Below are 21369 nucleotides of genomic sequence, written 5' to 3' on the forward strand. Positions count from 1 at the left end.
GCCATATAAAAAAAATTAGATCGAGCTTAGGAAAATGTGGGTTGTTATTGATAAAAATAAAATAAAAGCTATGGATGATGCTACTATATGAAAGATCAAAAAATAATGGTAAGAGAAGATGAAAAGCTCTGACATCAAAACTTAAAAGAAAGATTTAATGTTAGGTTAACAAAAAAGAAAATGAAAGAGAAGAGTAGAGAGAAAAGAAAGTCAGCTGGAAAGTGATAAAATAATTTAAGATTAAGGATATTTTTTTTATAACTTGTTTTTAAAGTTATTTATATTCAATCGAACCGATTCAATTCAATTAACTTAAATTTTTTGAAATCAAAAACAAACTACACTAAGTGATTTTTTTATTTTTTAGTCAGTTTATTTGGTTTTTTCTACTAGTTCAGTATTTTCAGTTAATTTTTTTAGTTTAATTGGTAGGTTGATTTTTTTGAATATTTTGAATATTTACTAATAGTATATTAGAGTCCAACTCCTTAATTTATCAAGAATGTATTTCTAAGATCCTTCCTCGCAAATCTCCAATAAAATCAATGGACGAATTTTTGGCGTGTTCTCTTCAAGCCCTCTGGGGCATTAGGTTGTGAGTGATTTGGAGACAGTTTGAACTAGTGGTAGCTTGGACCATACTTACTATTATCTATTGTATTTTGTAATTTGTGAATGCATAAGTCTCTGGGTATCTAAATAAGCAATAATTAAATACTATCATAGCATTTCACCTGGCTCGAACAAACGATTAAATCAAGTAATTTTACTTTATAATGAATCTTACATTATGAATTTTACACACAATTAATTTGTCTTTCTCCTCCTCCATACCTAATCTCTCTTTCCAACAGTCACAAACTACAATATAAAACACTCAGTCAAAAATCAATCCTTTCTTTCACCTTTTCTAAATACCAACACAACCTTTTTTTTACCACTTTACTATAAAAAAATAATCTAAATATTTATATTAATAAAAAAAAAATTCAATAACCCTAACCCACAAACATCACAAATTAATTCAAAACAACCATATTTTAATAAAATATTAAAATTATTTATGTAATTTGTTTTTAAATCAAGTTTTGTGTTAAATAGAGTCATATTTACACTCTATCTAAACCTCACCATATCTGAACCTAGTATTTTGATGTCGAATATTACTTGTACCCGATAGATATTTTAAATTTGAGTATTGGTTGAACCTATCTTGAACATGAAAAAAAATTTCTACCCATTGCAGTAATTTCGAGTTAATATCTACTAGATTCGGATGAAATTATTGTACCTACTTAAAAGTCAAAATTGCCGCGGGGACCTTTCTGAGTTTTAACCATAATTAAAAATTAAAAATCATAAAAATAAAATAAACAAAAATATATTTAAAATAAAACCAGTAAAAAAAGGGAAAGGAAAATAAAAAAAATAAATCAAGCTGTTCTTTCAAAAAGGCTAATATCTCTCTCCTCTGCACACACACACACCTCCTCAATTCACTCTCCCTCTCTCAACCCCTAAAATAAGACTGAAAAAAACACAAATCCAATCATATCCAATTCCAATCTCTGAATCCGAAACCATAGAATTGGATTTCTATCCTTTCCCTTTATCTTTTCCTTGTCAATTTCTATCTCATTTTTTTCCATATGTAATGCATCAGAAGAAATCAGAAATCCAAATCGGAAAAGAAAGCAACGGCATCTCTTCCGCTTTCTCAACTACGTTAAACCCGCAACTTCTCATCCTCCACCACTTCCAACAACAAAATGACCCAATTACCCCTCCTTCTCCTCCCTGTTCTTCTCCAACTCCTTACAAAAGACCTCTCTTGACGACCACGACCCCTCATAGCCAAACCCCTCATCGTTCCAATTCACTCTCTAAATCCCCTACTATTTACCATTTTTCCACGACCCATCAACCCCAGTCTCTCTTTTCCGTCTCCACTGCCGTTAAAGCTGCCGCCTTTCGTTTTCTCTGCCCCCGTTTGGCTCGCCTGAAAGTGCACCTCCGCTTGATTCTCTTGCTCTCGCTTCCCTTCTTTTATTTCCTGGTTTCGCATCCGAGTCATTCGTTTTTGCTTGATTTTTTATCTGCTTTTGCATTTTCTGCTGCTTTGTTATTGTCTCTTAATTTAGCTTTGCCTAGATTGCCTTCAATTCGACTGTTTTTATCGCGGTCATTTGCCATTAATAAGCTTAGGAACTCAGCATCCAGACATCCTTTACCGGTGTTTTGGTCAATTGGATCGAAGCCAAAACCGGAGAAAAGGGCGACTTCGGGTTGTTTAGTTCAGGATTATAGTAACGGAGACGTTTATGAAGGTGAATTTCATAAGGGAAAGTGTTCAGGAAGTGGGGTTTATTATTATTATATGAGTGGAAGATATGAAGGTGATTGGATTGATGGGAAATATGATGGCCATGGAGTGGAAACTTGGGCTAGAGGGAGTCGGTATCGAGGGCAATATAGGCAAGGACTTAGACATGGATTTGGGGTGTATAGGTTTTATACAGGAGATGTTTATGCCGGTGAATGGTCTAATGGACAAAGTCATGGTTGTGGAGTTCATACTTGTGAGGACGGGAGTCGTTATGTTGGTGAATTCAAGTGGGGTGTCAAGCACGGACTCGGGCATTACCATTTCAGGTAAATTTGATGAACTTTGCTATTTGGAATTTTTACCTTTTTTATGCTGTTAAAATTTTTGCCATTTGATGCTGGCCTTTTGGGATTGAATTTGAGAAAATGCACGTGGATTCTGGTATCGCATTTGATTTTCTAGTTTCAGGATCGTGGAATTTTTTAAAAGATGGCATTAGCTGGATATGTTTGGAAATATTATTGCGAAAGCTATTTGAATAGTGGTTTTCCCTTGAATAGGTTTTGATTAGATGAAAGGAATCGGGAAGCTGGGCATAAAAAATGCAACTTAACGGATTGCAAACATGCAACCAATCTACCTCAAATAATTTATGGAAATGCAAGTGCTTATAGTACTATTTAAAGAACATATTGCAGATGGAATTTACAAATTCTAGATACAGCGAGTCATAATGGATTGTTCTAAATCTGTTATTGAGAAGTCAATTGTAAATGTGAGAAATACTCCTCTTCGTTCATTGCCATTTGGCTGACTCATTTTAATTATTATCATTATTGTTTTTCTTGTTCTTCTTGTTGTGAATTTGTGTAATTTTAGTCATCCAAACTGGATTCTGGAATTGGACCTCATAAAGACAAGATTTCTGGACTAGTTCAGTAGGAAAATTGTGCCCTTTTAAAAACATAAATCGAATAGATTCTCGCATCACTAAGCAATGAGTGGATGATCACTTGTAGCATAAATTCTCCTAAGCTTGCACACAGTTTAACAATGTGTACTAGTATGTTTAGTCCCGAGTGTTCAACCAGGGACGCGTGTACAGGTAAACTTGAAAAGGTTGGCTCAAACTTGCTTGATTTATAAGGAAGCTGGGTTGAATTTTGTTACTTTGCTACTCTTAACTTCCTTTGTAATTGCAAAACTCTGCGAGTTACAAATTGTGTGCAGTTCTTTTCTAGGACTCAGATTACAATGCTTATAAAAATTTTAAGTCTGGACAGATAGGATGATGGACGCCTCCTAAATTTTTAATCTTTATTTTTATATCTAGCAACATATTATTGTAGTTTTCTTGCTTATTATTTTTTTTTCTTTTAATATCTTTGTATCTTTTATAACCCATGGAGCCTGTCAAAGGTTCATGGACTTGTTAGACAAGATCTTAGAGAGGTCTCTTAGGTTAGAAAAAATTTGGATAACCGTGTTATTGTTTGTCATGTATCGTATTCTCTATGGATTGTTATTCTATCACGTGTAATAGGACGGGAAATCTTTTTCTTTGGGAGTGATGTTTCTTTGTGCTGTCTTATATTCAGTGGTAAGGATAATATTTCCTGTATGAATTAAATAATAACGATGCTTGTTACTCTAATGTCTTTTCCAGCTGATTTTTTGGACTATCTCAAGTATGAAATTATCTAGGTGTATTTGTATTTTACTTCAACAATGTTCATCATTATTTGGCAATTATCAATGCACTTTAAAGCATGCATAGATATTATTTGGGGTCACAGGGATAACTATTAGAGGTCAGTTTTAATTTCATCTCCTGTTCTCTATTGTCACACTTTTGTTGCTTTAGTTAACATGACTAACAAAATAGAGAATGTTTTTCATCCTTTCTTCAACTGAAAGCTGAGATGGCAAAGCAGTTGATAAGTGAATGATAAGGGAAAAGGAGATTTGTTAAAGAATGAAAAAAATAATGTATAGCTGTGGTTGATATTACAGTGCTGGAGGAGGATTTGTTGTCATTATACTTGAGAGAACTTGATACTGCTTTAATCACCTAACAAGAATCTGGGTTTTTTAACACAGCAAAAATTTTAAGGTGCTTCTGATCAGTCTGTTCATTTAACTCATTCAGTTCTCGAGTTTATGTAAGGGATAAGTTGTTCATAGTTTTCAGTCTATGCTAGTTCTCTTTCTCACTTTCTTCACTTCTATTTAGATAGGATGGAATGGATTGTAGGAAATTGCATGGCCTATCCCAATCAGTTCCGGGTTATGCATTAAACATGGTTTTTTTGTCCTCTTTAAATCTCTTTAGCTGTAGATTGTGGTGTGCCCTGTCCGTGCATGTGTATATCAATAAACTTATCATTTTATGTTAGCAAGTTTTACAGCCTTATTCCAAATATCCATATCGCTGTATCAATCATCTAAAACTGGTGTATTTGCTCCCATGCCTACTCATCTGGTTTCTAATTATTCAGAAATGGGGATACATATGCTGGAGAATATTTTGCTGACAAGATGCATGGCTTTGGTGTCTATCGTTTTGCAAATGGGCATCAGTATGAGGGAGCCTGGCATGAGGGTAGAAGGCAAGGCCTGGGAATGTACACGTTCAGAAATGGGGAGACTCAGTCTGGTCACTGGCAAAATGGAATTCTTGATGTCCCAAGCACGCAGAACACCTCTCATCCTGTATCTCCTGTTGCTGTTTATCATTCCAAAGTACTCAATGCAGTGCAGGTGTGCACACTTTTAAACTTGGCTCCTTGCATAGTGCTTGCAATTGCATTCATATGGAAAGATTTTTGCATTTTTCACTGTTAGTTGATGCCACCTTTACATTGCTGCTATTTTGCTTTCGAAGATCATTTTTTATTTATTTATTAATTTTAACCACCCAAACTTTCAGTCAGTAATTGTGATGTGCAAATGGGACATGAATGACACAGAGCCCACTTGTCCTTCAACTTGGAATGAAGAAATAAGCATTATGTGATCATACTGGTTTTCTTTTCTATTAACTACTTGTTCTTGCATGCAATTAGGAAGCAAGACGGGCAGCGGAAAAGGCTTATGATGTCACAAAAGTTGATGAAAGAGTGAATAGGGCAGTAGCAGCAGCTAACAGAGCAGCTAATGCAGCTAGAGTGGCAGCAGTTAAAGCTGTTCAGAAACAAATGCATCATAACAGTAACAATGATAACATTCCGATTCCAATTGTGTGAGACTTCCATACTTTAATCATTAATTAGGCAAACTACCAAGACCGTGACAAGAGGATATGGCTTTGTGGTTCCTTTTCAAAAACTTCATAGCTTGGACAGCCATCTTCTCTGCAGCCTATTCTTTCTTTAGGAGGCTGTAACCAAAGATTCAAACTTGGAGTCCATGTTTGAACAGAGGGAGCTAGTGTGGGGTCTTGTTTGCTTTGACATCATGTATACATAGACGATACTGCTAGCAAAAGATTCGAACTTGGAGTCCATGTTTGAACAGAGGGAGCTAGTGTGGAGTCTTGTTTGCTTTGACATCATGTATACATAGACGATACTGCTAGCAAAAGATTCGAACTTGGAGTCCATGTTTGAACAGAGGGAGCTAGTGTGGAGTCTTGTTTGCTTTGACATCATGTATACATACACGATACTGCTAGCAAGCAGGGGTGGTGGGGGGCTGTCTATTCGAGGCTTTTTTTGGCTTGTAGATTTGTAAAGATGAGTTAGATGTATTGTAGTATAAGGGAGCTGGTGGTGCCCAGGTGAAACCTCAGCCCATCTCGATGCTGTAAGTGAACTTGAGTATCATCAATGAGATATAATCATGCTCCTTTCGCATGTTAAATATTGTTTCTTTTGACTTGTAAAATTGGACAGAAGGCACAGGTGGAAATCAATGTGATTACTTTCGAGTTCATCCTTCATGCTTTAGTTGTAATTGAGCTCTTTGCATATGGATTTCGATTTCGATTTTGACCTTTACATTCAGGGGCATCCAGTAAGTGACGCTACAACGAGTAACGTTAATTTTGCTGGAAATTTCTTCACAGATATTCTTCACTTCCTGAAATTCCAACCGTTACGTTGAATTTGGTTTTAGCTTAAAAGCAGTAATTGCTTCTCTTCACTTCCTGAAATTCCAACCGTTACAAGGGAAGCCCCTTGTAATTTTTACCCTCTTTTCAACATGTTTGTGTGAATCTGAAACAGGAGAGCTAGGATTCCCGGATTGGTGTTTATCCCACAAAAAGGGGGTTAAAAGGTGCCCTTCTAGTGTTTAGGTCAACATTTTCTTTTCTCTCTTGAGGAGGCAGACAACTTTTTCCAAACATTTTCTTTCAGTCTCTGGGGGTTTAGAAACGAAGAAAGCCTCTAGATTTACCATTCGAGCAACATTGCTCATCTCCTTCCATTAATCAGGTAAGCCATCACTCCTTCAATTACCTAGGAATTGAAGGGAAAAAAAATAGTATCTAATGAAATATTATTCCATTTTATTTTCTTTGAGTTAACCTTTTATTGGTTAAAAGAATGGGGGGTTAAATTCTCCGTGGACACGATTTTTCCTTCTTTCATTGATTTGATCGGGGAAGTCATCAATTTTATTTTATTTTTTTGTTAAACTGAAACTTCCTAGAATTGGACAATTTCTGGGTTAACAGTACGATTTATAAGCTAAAATAGCTTTACCCATTGTTCTTTCCTCTATAAAATCGTTTTTTGTCCATTTAGTATACATTTTTTATTGAAAATATATCAGATTTCATTTTTTTATGGCCCTTATGAGAAAAATGTCCAGATGATGATCTTGCAGTGATTTATATATAGCCTGAAGGATGAATTGGAGAAATATGCATTTGTGCACGCGGTGCTTGTTGGCTATGCATAATGGTTCTTTTATCAGTATTTCTTTTTGGTTTTTCCTAGAGGTCTCGTAGATTTTGGAGAAGTTGTGGACAAAAGTGACGGGCCCTCTGCTTTCTGTGGAGGCATGTAATGGATTCTAGAGAAGCTGACAAATTGGCAGTCCTTGTTTATATTTCTGGTAAGTACTAGTTTTCGGTCCCGCTATTCGTTGATGGTTGTATAAAAAAAACAGATTTTAACCTAAAAATAAGATCCGAAAATATTTTGGTATTTTTATCAAATTTTATCTAGAAAATTAATCTTAAAAACTTGCAATTTAATTTTTTATTTAATTTAAAATTTAAATTAAATCATGTAAGAATTATCTTGATGTGACTTAGTTAATTGATTGGTTCGAAAAGAATTCAAAGGATGGCCAAAAAAAATTAAATTAAAAAATTAATATGATTTTTTTAATATTAAAATTGAATCATATTACATCAACTTAGACTTTGTGTTTTAACTTGTCCAACTTATCACCTAGATAATAAATTTTATTGGATTTAACAACTTTATTTTTTAAAATTGTTCTTGACTTAATGATATGATAACAAAAATAGGTATTCATAAAATTCAACGCCAACTAAATATTGAGATATTTATTTAAAACTGTAATAATCTTATAAAAAATAAATCAAAATATATGATAAAAATCAATTCAAAATCAACCAAATTAAAGAATTCAATTTATAAAAAAAATGAATTCAATTGAAATTAAAAAAAAGGAAGATAGATTGAAAAAAAATTATTTGTTGTTGTTATTAAACTCAACATGGTGGAATAATATTGAAATCTCCCAGCCCAACTTCTAAGAGTTTCAAATTTACTTTCATGACAATTGACTTTACAAGACTTAGTTAACTTGACAGGTTTAAAAAAAAATCAAAACAATAGGTAAAAATGTTATTTGGCTTTTAAAAAAAAATTAAGATAGTATAATTTTAATATTGAAATAATAACATATTAAACAATATTTTTTAAAAATATTGATATAGCGACATATTGAATAACGTTTGTTGTTCAAATATTGAGATAATGATATTGAATTAACCGGAGTTAACTTGTCAAATTTACGACATAGATCACAAGACTTATAAAAAGCAAATCCAAATAAATTATGAAAGTCAATTCATAATCAACCTAATATTGAAAAAATAAAATTAAAAAATATTAAATTAAAAAAAAATAAAAATAACTAACCTAATCAACATGTTAAATCCACAACCCGGATCATAAGATCAGGATAGCCCTATAGAAAGTAAATAAAAAAAATTACAAATCTTAATTTTCAATCAACTCAATATTGAAGGATAAAATAAAAAAATATATATAAAAAAAACTTAGATTAATTCAAGTTAACTTATTCAACTCACGACTTTAACCATGAGATTAGGATGCTTCATAAAAAGTAAATAAAAAAAATCACAAAGCTTTATTTTTAACAAATCCAATGTTGAATGTTGAAATTGATAAAAAATAAATAAATCCATGTGCCAATTATAATTTCATATAAAATAAATTGAAATAAATTATAACCTCAATAACAATAGGTAAAAATGTTATTTGGCTTTAAAAAAAAAATTAAGATAGTATAGTTTTAATATTGAAATAATAACATATTGAACAATATTTTTAAAAAATATTGATATAACGACATATTGAATAATGTTTGTTGTTCAAATATTGAGATAATGATATTGAATTAACCGGAGTTAACTTGTCAAATTTACGACATAGATCACAAGACTTATAAAAAGCAAATCCAAATAAATTATGAAAGTCAATTCATAATCAACCTAATATTGAAAAAATAAAATTTAAAAATATTAAATTAAAAAAGAATAAAAATAACTAACCTAATCAACATGTTAAATCCACAACCCGGATTATAAGATCAGGATAGCTCTATAGAAAGTAAATAAAAAAAAAATTACAAATCTTAATTTTCAATCAACTCAATATTGAAGGATAAAATAAAAAAATATATATAAAAAAAACTTAGATTAATTCAAGTTAACTTATTCAACTCACGACTTTAACCATGAGATTAGGATGCTTCATAAAAAGTAAATAAAAAAAATCACAAAGCTTCATTTTTAACAAATCCAATGTTAAATGTTGAAATTAATAAAAAATAAATAAATCCATGTGCCTATTATAATTTCCTAAATAATTTAATATCAAAGTATAAAATTGAAAAAAAAATTGAGTTTTTAAAAGACAAAATTGTAAAAACAAAACAATTCAGATCAATTCAAGTTAACTTGTTTAACTACCTGTGTCATGAAATTACAATAACTTTATAAAAAACAAATAAAAAAAATATAAAACTTTATTTGCAACATGTCTAATGTTGAATGTGAAAATCCATTAAAAAAATAAATCCATAAAACTATTATAATTTTATATAAAATAAATTAAAATAAACTATAAAACTCAATTTTCAACCAATCTAATATTAAAATAAAAAAATAAATTGAAAGATAAAATTATATATAAAAAAACAATTAAAAATAGATCCAAAATAATAAATTAAATCAACCCAACTTGATTTGTCATGAAATAAAAATAATCTTATAAAAATCAAATAAACAAAACACAAAATCTAATTAAAAATTACTTATATAAAAAAGAACAAAAAATTAACAAAGTGAACGAGGTGAAAATATCCAACCCTTGAGTAAAGAGATCTAGATAACCAAAAAAAATAAAAATTAATCCTCCTACAGTGTTTACTTCCTGAACTCTTCATTCCTCACCTGCCGTTAAATTTTTGCCCTCAGATCAAACACAACCTTTAGATTTAAGAAATGGCCAAAGTGAAGTTCAGTAGTACATTTTGATCCTTGTGTTCTGCCACCTTTCAGACGACAATAAAGAGAATCCACTGGTACAATTTGCACACGTCGGGAATGAAATGTATCATATGATTTTCTGTCAACACCAGCTTCTTGATCACACAATGATCGTTCGATTCATAGAACTGTGGGCGGGTGGAACCACACCATCGTATCATGCATCAATGTTCAACAAAGCATCAATGTTCAACAAAGATATCTTTGTTTATCACGGAGCTATTGTATCCATTTTCCAACCATAAGTGGTGGGCAACACACTATTGACCATGCAAGGCAAAGCATGCTATATATTAATTTGGAAAGGGCAGACAAAACCATACAAAATTTCTCAAACATAATCTGTTTTCATTACTTTCTTAACTACTAACAAAGTCTCCGGAAATGAAATTGGTAAATTCGTTAAAACTTCAATCAAAATGACTCCAAAATCCAAAAGTGAAGAGACACATAACATGATATTCAATACAATCAACTCTCCGTCTGTTCCCTCAGCCTACGGATGGTACTCCTGACTGTTACGGCACTAGCAGTACTGTTATGAATTTGCAAAGCAAGCAATCAGAACCACTGTGCAAGTCCATACAGAAATAATAAGATTCAAAAGGTGAAGGAAACCTTACTTCAAAGTGTAAGCACCTCCAGCTTTCACTTTGCCACAATCCTTGCAACTCCAAATACCAACAGCCTTCCTCTTAACAGCGTACTACAATTATGAACATTTTACAAAATCAATAACATGTTCATGAAACCAGAGAGTGATTATAGTGGATCAATTACCTTGCCACAAAACTCGCAGAAGAACTTGCTGTGCTGACTGACCTCCATTTTCTTAATCTGTTTTCTCAAACTCGCACCATATCGGGTGCCTGCACCATGTACATTGTATGAGCACTGGTTTATATTGATAACTATATTTGCGACTTCTTTTCTAAATTAAGGACGACTCATCATTATCAAATTCGCTTGTATGCATGGTAAGCTACTATAATCATGGAAGCAATTATTTTTTATGTCTTCTTTTCCAATTCATTTTACCCTTGGCACATAAAAACACACAAGACAAAACCATGTTAAGAAAAGCATACCATACTTCCCGACAATACCAGCCTTCTTGGTTCTCTTGGTCTACATATCAGAAAAGAAATTCAAAACATAAAAATCAGGCACCAGACTATCTGTAATTTGATTCGAGAGAACGAATTAAAAAAAAAATAACAGCAGAGTAACAAAATGTCACTCCAAATAAAAACCCGCGGAAAACAAACTGCTACAGTAACTGTCGGCCGAAGATGAAAAACTAAAAATCAATCATATGATAAATGGATAAATTCTAAGGACAGCCGCAGCTGCAACGAATCGAATATCCTAGCCGTCCGGGTGAATCAGACAGGCTAAGGTCGGCAACTCCAGCAGCTGCGGCAATCCTTACTTAGGATTAGGACGCAAGTTTTGGTGACAAATACACTCCAAGTAAATAAAGGCTGAGCTAACAATAATACTGAGATTTATAAACAAAAACATCACATGAACGAAATATAAAGCGGTAATCTCGAAGAATTTGAGCTCATGCATGATTATAAAAACAATCCATGAAGAGTAAAGGATAGGCATGAAGAGAGAGTACCATTCTGGATGGCTTCGGAGAACAGAAACCCTAGAAATCTCTTGATTAGCGGCCAAGAGAAATAACATTCACCTCTTTAGTTGGTTTATATATAGCGACGTGCTTTCGCGTTTTGAGGGATGCCCTAGGCCTGATAGTTTTGCTTTAATGGGCTTTTACTGTTATTGGTTGTATGGGCTTTATTGGGGCCTAATTATTCAATGGCCTACTGTATTTCTCTCTCCCGACAGCAAGGGCCTCTATGAAATAGATTAAAGATTTTTTTATTAATTTTTCTTAGAATGATTCAAAGAAATTGCCAATTTTAAAAATTTTAATCTCTTCATGGTTCTCGATTTAATGAAGTCAAGCTTTAGGGTTAGCATTTTAAAAAAATTATGTGAATACACCAAAACTGATATTGATATGATGGATATAATTTTAAAATCATTTGTTAAAAAATCTTTAATTATGATTAATGTTTAAGTCGATATAAGAATATATTTAATTTTTATTTTAATTACTAATGGATAAAATTTTAAAATTATTTGTGAAAAAAACTTTAATTATGATTAATGTTTAAGTTGATATAAGAATATCCTTAATTGTTGAATCAAATTTTGATTTTAATTATAATGGATATAATTTTAAAATCTTTTGTGAAAAAAATTGAATCAAACTCCAAAGAAAAACATCAATTAAGTAAGCAAAAGGAAACTAAATAGTTAAAAAAAAACAACAAACCAATCAAAATAAATCCATTCTATTTTTTTTCCATAAGAAATATACAATACAAATGAAAAATTTATTATTTTTATGAGAATGATATTGTTTGACATGGAAAGGAAACAACAACATAGAACAGTTTTTTTTTTAAAACAAAAATATACTGTAATAAAAACCATGATTTTTCAAGAGAAGACGAGGAAGCCAAGCGAGTAAAAAGAACAACTTTTTTACAAAAAAAAAAAAGGCATCATTTCATATAAAGTTGTTCATATTTATAATAAAGTTCACTCTCCTTAATTTTATATATAATATAACTCTCCTAATAGATTTTATTTTAATAACTTCACTCCATGTCATAATACCAATAAGTAGTGCTATAGTAAAATCCATGGATTTTATTTGAAAAAAATTACCCCAGCCCTCCTCCTCCTCATGTAGTTTTTTTTTTTTTCATTTTACCTTAATTATTTTACAATTATAGTTTATATCTCATAAAATTACAGTCAAAGCATTTTTTTTATGCTATGCACAAAATTCAGATGACTTATAAACAAGAGTGAACTTTTCTACAAAATTCTATTGATTGCATACTCCATAAAATGCACTTTGTATGATGGCCAGGGTAATATTTTTCATTTTATCTTTGGTTTTCTAGTCCAACAATGTATAAAAAATAACACATCTCTGCTTTTGTCCTAAATATCATGAAAAGCAACAACTGCATGTCTTGTGACTTTATTTCAATGAAAAATACAACTTTACACATCATATTTCATGTAATCATACTAAAATAATTTTAAAATGTAAATCTTTATAACTAATAAAATACATTATTTTTCACATAATCATGCTAAAATAATTTACAACATAAATATTTATAGCTAATAAAATACACATCTACAATTAATAAAGTGCATATATAACTCGTTACAATTGAAATACCATTAACTTTCCTTTTTTTGAACACTTTTCAAGTTGAAGACCGTATATTTTCTCATGAACTTGGGAAACATACCAATAAGTTACTTTGATCAAGCTATATACTTGATTATTATCAAACCATCTTGTATTTTATCTCGAAAAAAGTGACAGTCCATTTTTATATGTCTAATCTTTTAACTATTAGAAAATCGATAAATACAAACAGAAATACCGAGAGAACATTTTCATAGGTAAATTTTATATGAATTTTACTGATAAAAATATTCCTTTGATATATACTAAAAGAATTGCAGTGGAAAAAAAATAATTAAAACAAAGCAAAAAAAACAATGATGTGTCATTTATAATAATAGAATTTATTTTGCCAGTAAGATTCATTGGTAAAATTATTGGTAAACTTGGTAAAATCATTGTAAAGGGAATCACTAATGAAAAATTTCATCTGTATTTTACAGAGAGTTCTAGAACTGTTCACTTTTCAATTGTACTGTTAATTATTATTCTTTACAGATAAAATCACTAACGGATTGGAAACTCATCGATATTATTAGATAGTTTTCTATGAAATCTTGATTAAATTAAAATTTTAAATTAAATATTACATATAGAATTACCGATAAATTGAAAAGTCATTGGAGATATTTGTCAGTTTCTGAATTTTTTTATTAAAATAAAATTTTAAATTAAATATTACAAATAAAATTACCGACGAAATGATTTAAAATATTAATATTTAATAATCCATATGTAAAACACCCCAATAAAAAAACCTACAATCCCTAATTTCATAACAGACAGGACTCCTTTGTTTTTCTTGTTCTTGTTCTTTTTTTTTTTTCTTCATCCCCATATGCAAAAAACATCAATATTCATTTCTTTCTCTTCTCTTTTCCTCCATGTTAAGGTATGTATTCTTCTTCTTTTTTCTTTTTCCTTAATGTTTTTTAATTAATATACTTTATGAATTTATTTTTTTCTCTTCTTAACTTCACTTGTAACCATATTAAGGTAAGATTTTTTTTTCTTTTTTTTTCATGTTTTTTAACTATATTTTTTTTTTATTTTTATTTTTTGTTCTTAATAATTGTATGAATATTTTTGTAGATTTTTCTTCATATGAGATTAATTTTTAGTTGATTTATTTATAGAATTTTTAAATTTTTAGCAATCGCAAATTTATTTTTTTTCACATGAATTTTTTAGTTGCATTTATTTTTTCATGTTATTTATTTGTTGGAAATTTTTTTAAGTTGATTTTCTTCTTCTTTTTTCCAAGTGTTTTGAGTATTAAAGAGTGTTGATTTATATTAATTTAATTATTTTATAGTTTTTTAAAATAAATTTTTTAAAATATTTTTAAATAATTACCAGCGAAATTACATACGGTATTTTTTCAAGAAAAATATTAACAAAATGAAGCAGGTAATTTTTCTTTGCAAGCTTTTTTCATCAACAAATCCATCGTTAATAACAAAATTTTATTACCAACGGACTTATTGATGAACAAAAAATTACTAACGAAAGATTAACTGATGGAGTATTTCTATTTGGGATTTTGTTGGTAAATTAATTACCAATAAAATGATAGTATAAATACAGATGAAAAATGCTATTGATAAATATAAAGATTGTGATAGTGTTTTATGAAAAATAGGATTAATTGCTATGTATAAGGTTGTTTAGTTATCACAATATAACAATGCTAGTTTGTTATATAATATTTATAAATCTCTTACCAACATGCGTAACTAAGATAATTCATATTGTGTGCATTTCATGACTCTATATTAAATTTTTTCAAATAAGAAAGACATGGTTTTTTTTCCTATTCATTTGCCAATAAATAAGAGAATTCCAAAAGAAATATAATAACTAGTAATGGATCTCTGAGATATAGGGCAACCAACCCAATTTGCATTTGAAAACACTTTTAAAAATAAATCATTTTATGAAGAGAAAAACAAAACTAGTCCCAGGCTATTTTTTAAATAATGCAACACAGATAAAATAGATTTTATTTATGGGTCATGTGCTATATGTACGAATTTACTTAAAATATGAATTGAATAAGTAAATATCTAGTTAAGTGATAGCCGACTAGATTCATCATCCCGTAAACTTTTGATATTGAAATGGATCTTTAAACATTTTTCCTATATCCAAGAACTTTGTATTTTGATATATTGGGAAAATTATAAATTCATCATCAAGAAAACCACCATATAGTAGTATTTTTAAAATGCATTTTCCTAGCTTTGAATATATTTTCCAACCAAATTTCTATGAGTTTTAAACTTTAATTCTTTCAAGTTTTATTTTTATTGATTATCAATAATTATTCAATTTTAAAGAGTTTTATGGCAAACTTGTATTTTACGAGGAAAATCTCATTGTTTATTGGCATTTGATATTTTTTCGGTCATAATTTCAAGATGATCACTTTGTTACATCTCGAGAGAAAGTATTGAAAACTATATTAACTCTTTCAAATCATAAGAATCAATCAAGAAATTTACCAAAATAAATCTTGATTTTTTTAGAGTAATTGAAGAGATTTACTTATTTATTATGTTTTATTTTTTATGTATCATTTATTAAAAAAATAAGTAATTTGTAATCTCATTTATGAATAAACTAACTAAAACATAATATGTAGCCTCAAATGGCCTTTGTGTCATGGAGTAAGTCATCATGGCTAAACTACGTTAATTTCTTGTCCTTCAACTACTCAAATTTTTACATGATATCAAAACATGTTAATTACACATTCATTTTGTTCGAAGTTTATTTTTTTCACCTTATTGATGGGCAGCTTTAAACCACCCGTCTAACTAATTTAAAAGACTTTGTTTTCAAACCTTCATTATCTATCTAATATTTTGTTTATTATTATTTCTCTCATGATAGAGCAACTCATTATTTATTTATTCCTCTTTCTTTAAACATCTATTATTTAAAATATCTTGAATACTTTCAATCTTATTATTATAAAAACCATTATTGTTCTTTTTATGTTATTCATTATTTTCTATTTAGAGTATCACTCCTTATTTGTTATTACATTCAAGTAGTAAGTCATGAAAGTTTAACTTGGAGTTTGATTCATGGTCCATAAATGTTCACTTGTAATATTTTATGGTTACAAGCATATGATAAACTCAACCAAAAATTTATTTATTGATAGATAAAGATTGTTTATTAACATTGATCACTTTGATAAGTAGATGGTGCTACAATGATAATAAAGATTAGTGTTAACACATATCAAACTTGTGAAAATTAAAAATATAATTAGGATTAATTTGCGTGCTTCGGAAAAAAACAGTTTTTTTGTCGAAGAACATACGCTTCTCCCCATAACACATGCCTTCCAAAGTAAAAACATATTCAAAGCTTTTACACAGCTTGCAAAGTAGAAATCTCAAACTCCCACCATCATACAAGGACAAATACATTAATATCGGTTATACAAGGACAAATACAAAACATGTAGATGGAAATCTCATATATAAATCCACCGCCGCACCCATATGGAAAAATATTTTTTGAAAACTAATAAGTAAACCTAGAAGCACTGGACATGATTTCTTTTTTTTGCTTTTTCTAAAAGGGATACAATGAGCATCACTATCATCTAAATAAACTTTTCTAGTATCCTTGATCTGTTAGGGTCTGGAGGCCGGAAATCTTCCAAACGCAAATTGGAGGCACCCCGAATCTCATTTAAGACAGCTTCTCCTTTCTCCACTTTGATTATCTCCAAAATACTGCCAAGAACATCCCCTGCAAGCCCAAACTTGAGAAGGCTGCCCGGTTCCTCTCCGCCTTCATGTAGTAACCGCACAATCTCTGATAGAGGGACAACATTTTCTACAACCACCCTGCCAATGATGCTTCCGAGAAATTCTGGTGCTCTGGGGGCATCATTTACAGCATCCTCCAACGTAGTCAGGATGGATTCAAACCTGGTCAAACAAAGTATAAAAAAGCAGTCACATTGTAGATAAGCGAGATATTAAACTCAATGAAGCACAAAGACAAGGTAAATTGTTCCTACCCTTTGATGAGCTGGTTTGAATCCAATATGCCATTTTCAGATCTTGCAAGGCTGACAAGAAGCTTGGCCAAAAGATCTCTCTCCAAGTCCTTCCTCTCGAATGAGTCTGTAACCCAGATAGAGATCATTGAAGGATGGAAACTTGGGGAATTCAATTCTTTAATGCATAGAGCAACTTCTTTCTCGTCACTGGCACTGAAAAGAGAACATTTCAACCGATGTCAGAAAATATACATGCTGAGCCTTATGATATATTACACTCTAACCCTCATGAAATCAGCTTCTTCTGCCATAACACAAATATTATGACCATTATGGTAGAACTGGAAGAAAAAAAAAAGAGCCAAATAAAAAGGGCGAGGGGTAGACAAAAGGGGATTGTTAAGGTTGGTTACAAATTTTACAACAGTCCGGAAGAAATCTGCCAGATACAGATTTCCTCAAATTAAAACACAAACTATCATATCACATCCAGCCCTTTCAGGAGCAACATGACATTCAGCTTATCAAGGACAAATGAAAGCTAAACTGGGTAAAGGTTTACCCTGGAGTGCAGGAGACTCATTTAATACTTACCACACTCATATCATGTCTCAGATTGGGATTTCATGCCTGAGCATTGATTGTGGTTTCCCTAAAACTGTGTGACTGTCGGTTAAACACAGCGTTTTTGGGTTCCCAAACGTTTCATTTTTCTCATGTCCTGTCTTGTGAATGCAATACAAACCAAAAATAACTCCTGAATGGACTTGTTATATAATAAACAATGCATCATTTTTCACGATCCATCCATTTCTACCACAAGCTACTATTACCTTCACCCAGTTTGGTAATAAGCAGTCTATTTTTAACCCTGTTGATAACACCTGAACCAAAATTTGTCTTATTCCCAGAATGGTGAGCTTGCACGTGTATGGAGAAACCAAGTACAAAGAATCACAAAGACAATAGTCCCCCTTTCCTACATGAAAATACTGTCAACCCTAGGAAACAAGATTGTGTTCAACAGTAGCAACCAGCAGACTTGCATGGAGCTACGCCTATTTTTGTATGATAGCATAATGCGATACATCTGAGTACAAAAGACATTGCGAAACAAGGTACTGAGGTTTGCGAAACATGTTAAATTTGGGTGAAACATGTTAAACTTGGGTGAAACCAATAATTAACTTCGATACCAATTGATTATGATTCTGCTTAGAAATAATCAAAACCAATAATAGAGAGATGATTGGGAAAAACACATGCATGAGAGGAAATGGTACCTGTAAAACTCTTTTATTGCGGCCATGGACATATCTCGCAGTCGTTCTTCAGGCCACAGCTTTCCTGTTGGGGTAGCCTGGGAAAAAGTTGGTCCTTGTGCTCTTGTTGGTGGTGATGATCCAAGAGGCCTATCAAAACCATGATCTAGATTCCTCAGATCCCTGTTACCATAATTCATATTTCGTTCCTGACCATTCATTTGATCACAAGCAGGTGGAACTGTAAATCTGTCTGGAGTATATCTTGGAATGAGATCTTCCCTCGGGCTGTAATTTGACCGTTCTGAAATGGCACTAGAACCATTCAAACCAGCTGCCATTCTTCTTGGGTCACCTGGGCTTGGAGAAATATCAGCTAAAAGAGTACCCTTACTGGCAGGTTGTCCTCTAATGGACATTCCTCTTGCAAGGATTGATGCCAGGACTGCGAGCCAGCCTACTAGCTTGCAGCTGTCGTTCTTGAGCAGGATCTCTATGCACTTCCTCGATCTTTTTCGGCCCTTCAACCTTCCTCCTCTGCTGCCATTTGTTTTTCCTCAGATCAATAGAATCCTTCAACATAAACCTAACCCTAGATGAGAGTTTCATGTTGTTCGATAATTTTGCCATCATGTCAAAATATGCATCCATATGCACCTTGGCTCTGGGATGGTCAATCATCTCTCCAATCGTGCTCATTAGTATGCAAAGAGCCTCAACATCTTCCTCATCGGGATTATGATATTGACCCATCAACTTTTTGATGCACTCGTGCATTATTCTTTCAGTCAACATTCTTTTTTTATAAAGCTCCCCAATAAGTCTTATGTTACCAAGCATTCGTCTACGAGCCTTGATTCTCTTTTCTTCTCTTTCTTCTTCAGACTGTTTAATCTCACCCTCTTCATCAGCTTTATCAGCTTCTTCTTGCTCTCGCTCCCCTCTCTCAAATTCTTCCTGACACTTGTTCAGAAGAAACCTCTTGAAAGTTACTTTTTCATTATCTTCAGTGAATTCGGGCAACTCTGTCGCTAGATGAAAGCAAATATTAGCATACATTTCACATAAAGTAGGCTCCATTAAGGCTTTGTCAAAGATCTGTGAGATAACGCCACAAAGTGTGACAACATTGTCGATGTTAACAGCTTTTACTTGCTCAAAAAGCTTCTCAAAATTCTGAGGTGTTAGCTTGTTCAATATGCCTTTCAGTTGTCTTTGCTTGGCTGCTTCTTCATCTGCCACATACTTTCTCTCAGCTTTGTGCATAGTCTGTAATGGAGTTTGAGGAGAAGGAATTGATCCTTTATGGACATAAATAGCAGCACGCTGCCATCTGTCAGCATCTAAGCCACCTCTTTGCAGCCCTCCCTGTGGACCCATTGATTGCATGGGTCCGGATAAAATCCCACCTCCATAACGTACAGGACTCTGTGCTCGTGGATTCCTCGGAGCATCATAGTTGCCTCCTGCAACAGGTCGACCTAAACTAGTTCCATAACCGATATCCAAGTGTAAATCCCTTCCAGAACCGGACGGACCAGGCTGTTTACTCCATCGGCCATCATCATCTATACCACTCCCACGGCGGTCTATTCGAGATCTGCTATTAGACCTGTCCATAACCCTTGCAGGACTGGGGCATGGATCACGATCACCAAGATGAGAAACACCGACACCCATCAAGGAGCCTGCTATATCAGATGGAATTTGAAAACCTCCAGGAAGATCAGTACATTGCTCAGAAAATTTAAGGAGGAAATCTCTGGAATATTTGCGGTAATCTCGTAGAATTGGAGCTCATACATGATTATAAAAATAATCCATGAAGAGTAAAGGAGAGGCATGAAGAGAGTACCATTCTGGATGGCTTCGTAGAACAGAAACCCTAGAAATCTCTTGATTAGCGGCCAAGAGAAACTACGCTCAGCTCTTTACTTGGTGTATATATAGCGATTCCAGTAAAGCCCATACAACCAATAACAGTAAGAGCCCATTAAAGCAAAACGATCAGGCCTAGGGCATCCCTCTTGGCCTACTGTATCTCTCTCTCTCGACAGCAAGGGCCTCTATGAAATAGATTAAAGATTTTTTATTAATTGTTTTTAGAATGATTCAAAGAAATTGCCAATTTTACAAAATTTTAATCTCTTGATGGTTCGATTTCATGAATTCAATCTTTATGATTAGAATTTTAAAAAAATTATGTGAAAACACCAAAATTGATACGATGGATATGATTTTCAAATGGTTTCTAAAATTTTTTTTAGTTATAATTGATGTCTAAGTTGATATAAAAATATCTTTAATTATTGAATTAAATTTTGATTTTAATTTATAGTATGTAATAAGATATGCTCAATTAAGGAGAGTTTTTATCATGTATCTTATATAATAAAATAAATATAGGATACATGATTCATATTTTTTTCTTCAAATATTAAAAAAATAATAAATGTTTTGTTACCGTGTTTTCAAAAACAAAATTATAAATTCAAAAATTTAATGCATATTAAACAAAATCTTTTTTAAAAATTCAATCTCTCTATTTAATTTTGATATGCTAAAAAAATAAAACATCAAACCCATTCAATATTAAAATAATTAAAAGCTAACAACAAAGCTTGTTAAAAAAAAAGGAAAAAAAAAATATAAAAGGAAAAAAGGCAGAAACATGGCCAAAATCATTTC

At 31.7% G+C, this 21369-nt stretch overlaps 2 protein-coding genes across 3 annotated transcripts; one reads left to right on the forward strand and one right to left on the reverse strand.

Annotated features, from left to right (window-relative positions):
- The first annotated feature begins 1431 nt into the window (after positions 1–1431).
- LOC105120747 (uncharacterized) lies at positions 1432–5809 on the forward strand. Its single transcript, XM_011019105.1, has 3 exons — positions 1432–2652; positions 4825–5086; positions 5392–5809. The coding sequence occupies exons 1-3, from the start codon at positions 1655–1657 to the stop codon at positions 5569–5571; spliced, it is 1440 nt and encodes a 479-aa protein (XP_011017407.1). The 5' UTR covers positions 1432–1654; the 3' UTR covers positions 5572–5809.
- Positions 5810–10366: 4557 nt separating this feature from the next.
- On the reverse strand, positions 10367–20607 carry LOC105120749 (60S ribosomal protein L37a-like). 2 transcript variants are annotated; one of them, XM_011019109.1, is made up of 5 exons: positions 20537–20607; positions 11192–11231; positions 10884–10972; positions 10727–10809; positions 10367–10638 (listed from the first exon to the last, which is right to left on the reverse strand). In XM_011019109.1, exons 1-5 carry the CDS (start codon positions 20537–20539, stop codon positions 10575–10577), a joined length of 279 nt encoding a protein of 92 aa, XP_011017411.1. In that variant the 5' UTR covers positions 20540–20607; the 3' UTR covers positions 10367–10574. The 2 variants fall into 2 exon arrangements, with proteins under 2 accessions (XP_011017411.1, XP_011017412.1); XM_011019110.1 differs by lacking the exon at positions 20537–20607 and adding an exon at positions 11731–11828.
- Between the last annotated feature and the right edge of the window lie 762 nt (positions 20608–21369).

Source organism: Populus euphratica, unplaced genomic scaffold (assembly GCF_000495115.2).
Source record: "Populus euphratica unplaced genomic scaffold, PopEup_1.0 scaffold6.1, whole genome shotgun sequence".
NCBI classification, from domain to species: domain Eukaryota; kingdom Viridiplantae; phylum Streptophyta; class Magnoliopsida; order Malpighiales; family Salicaceae; genus Populus; species Populus euphratica.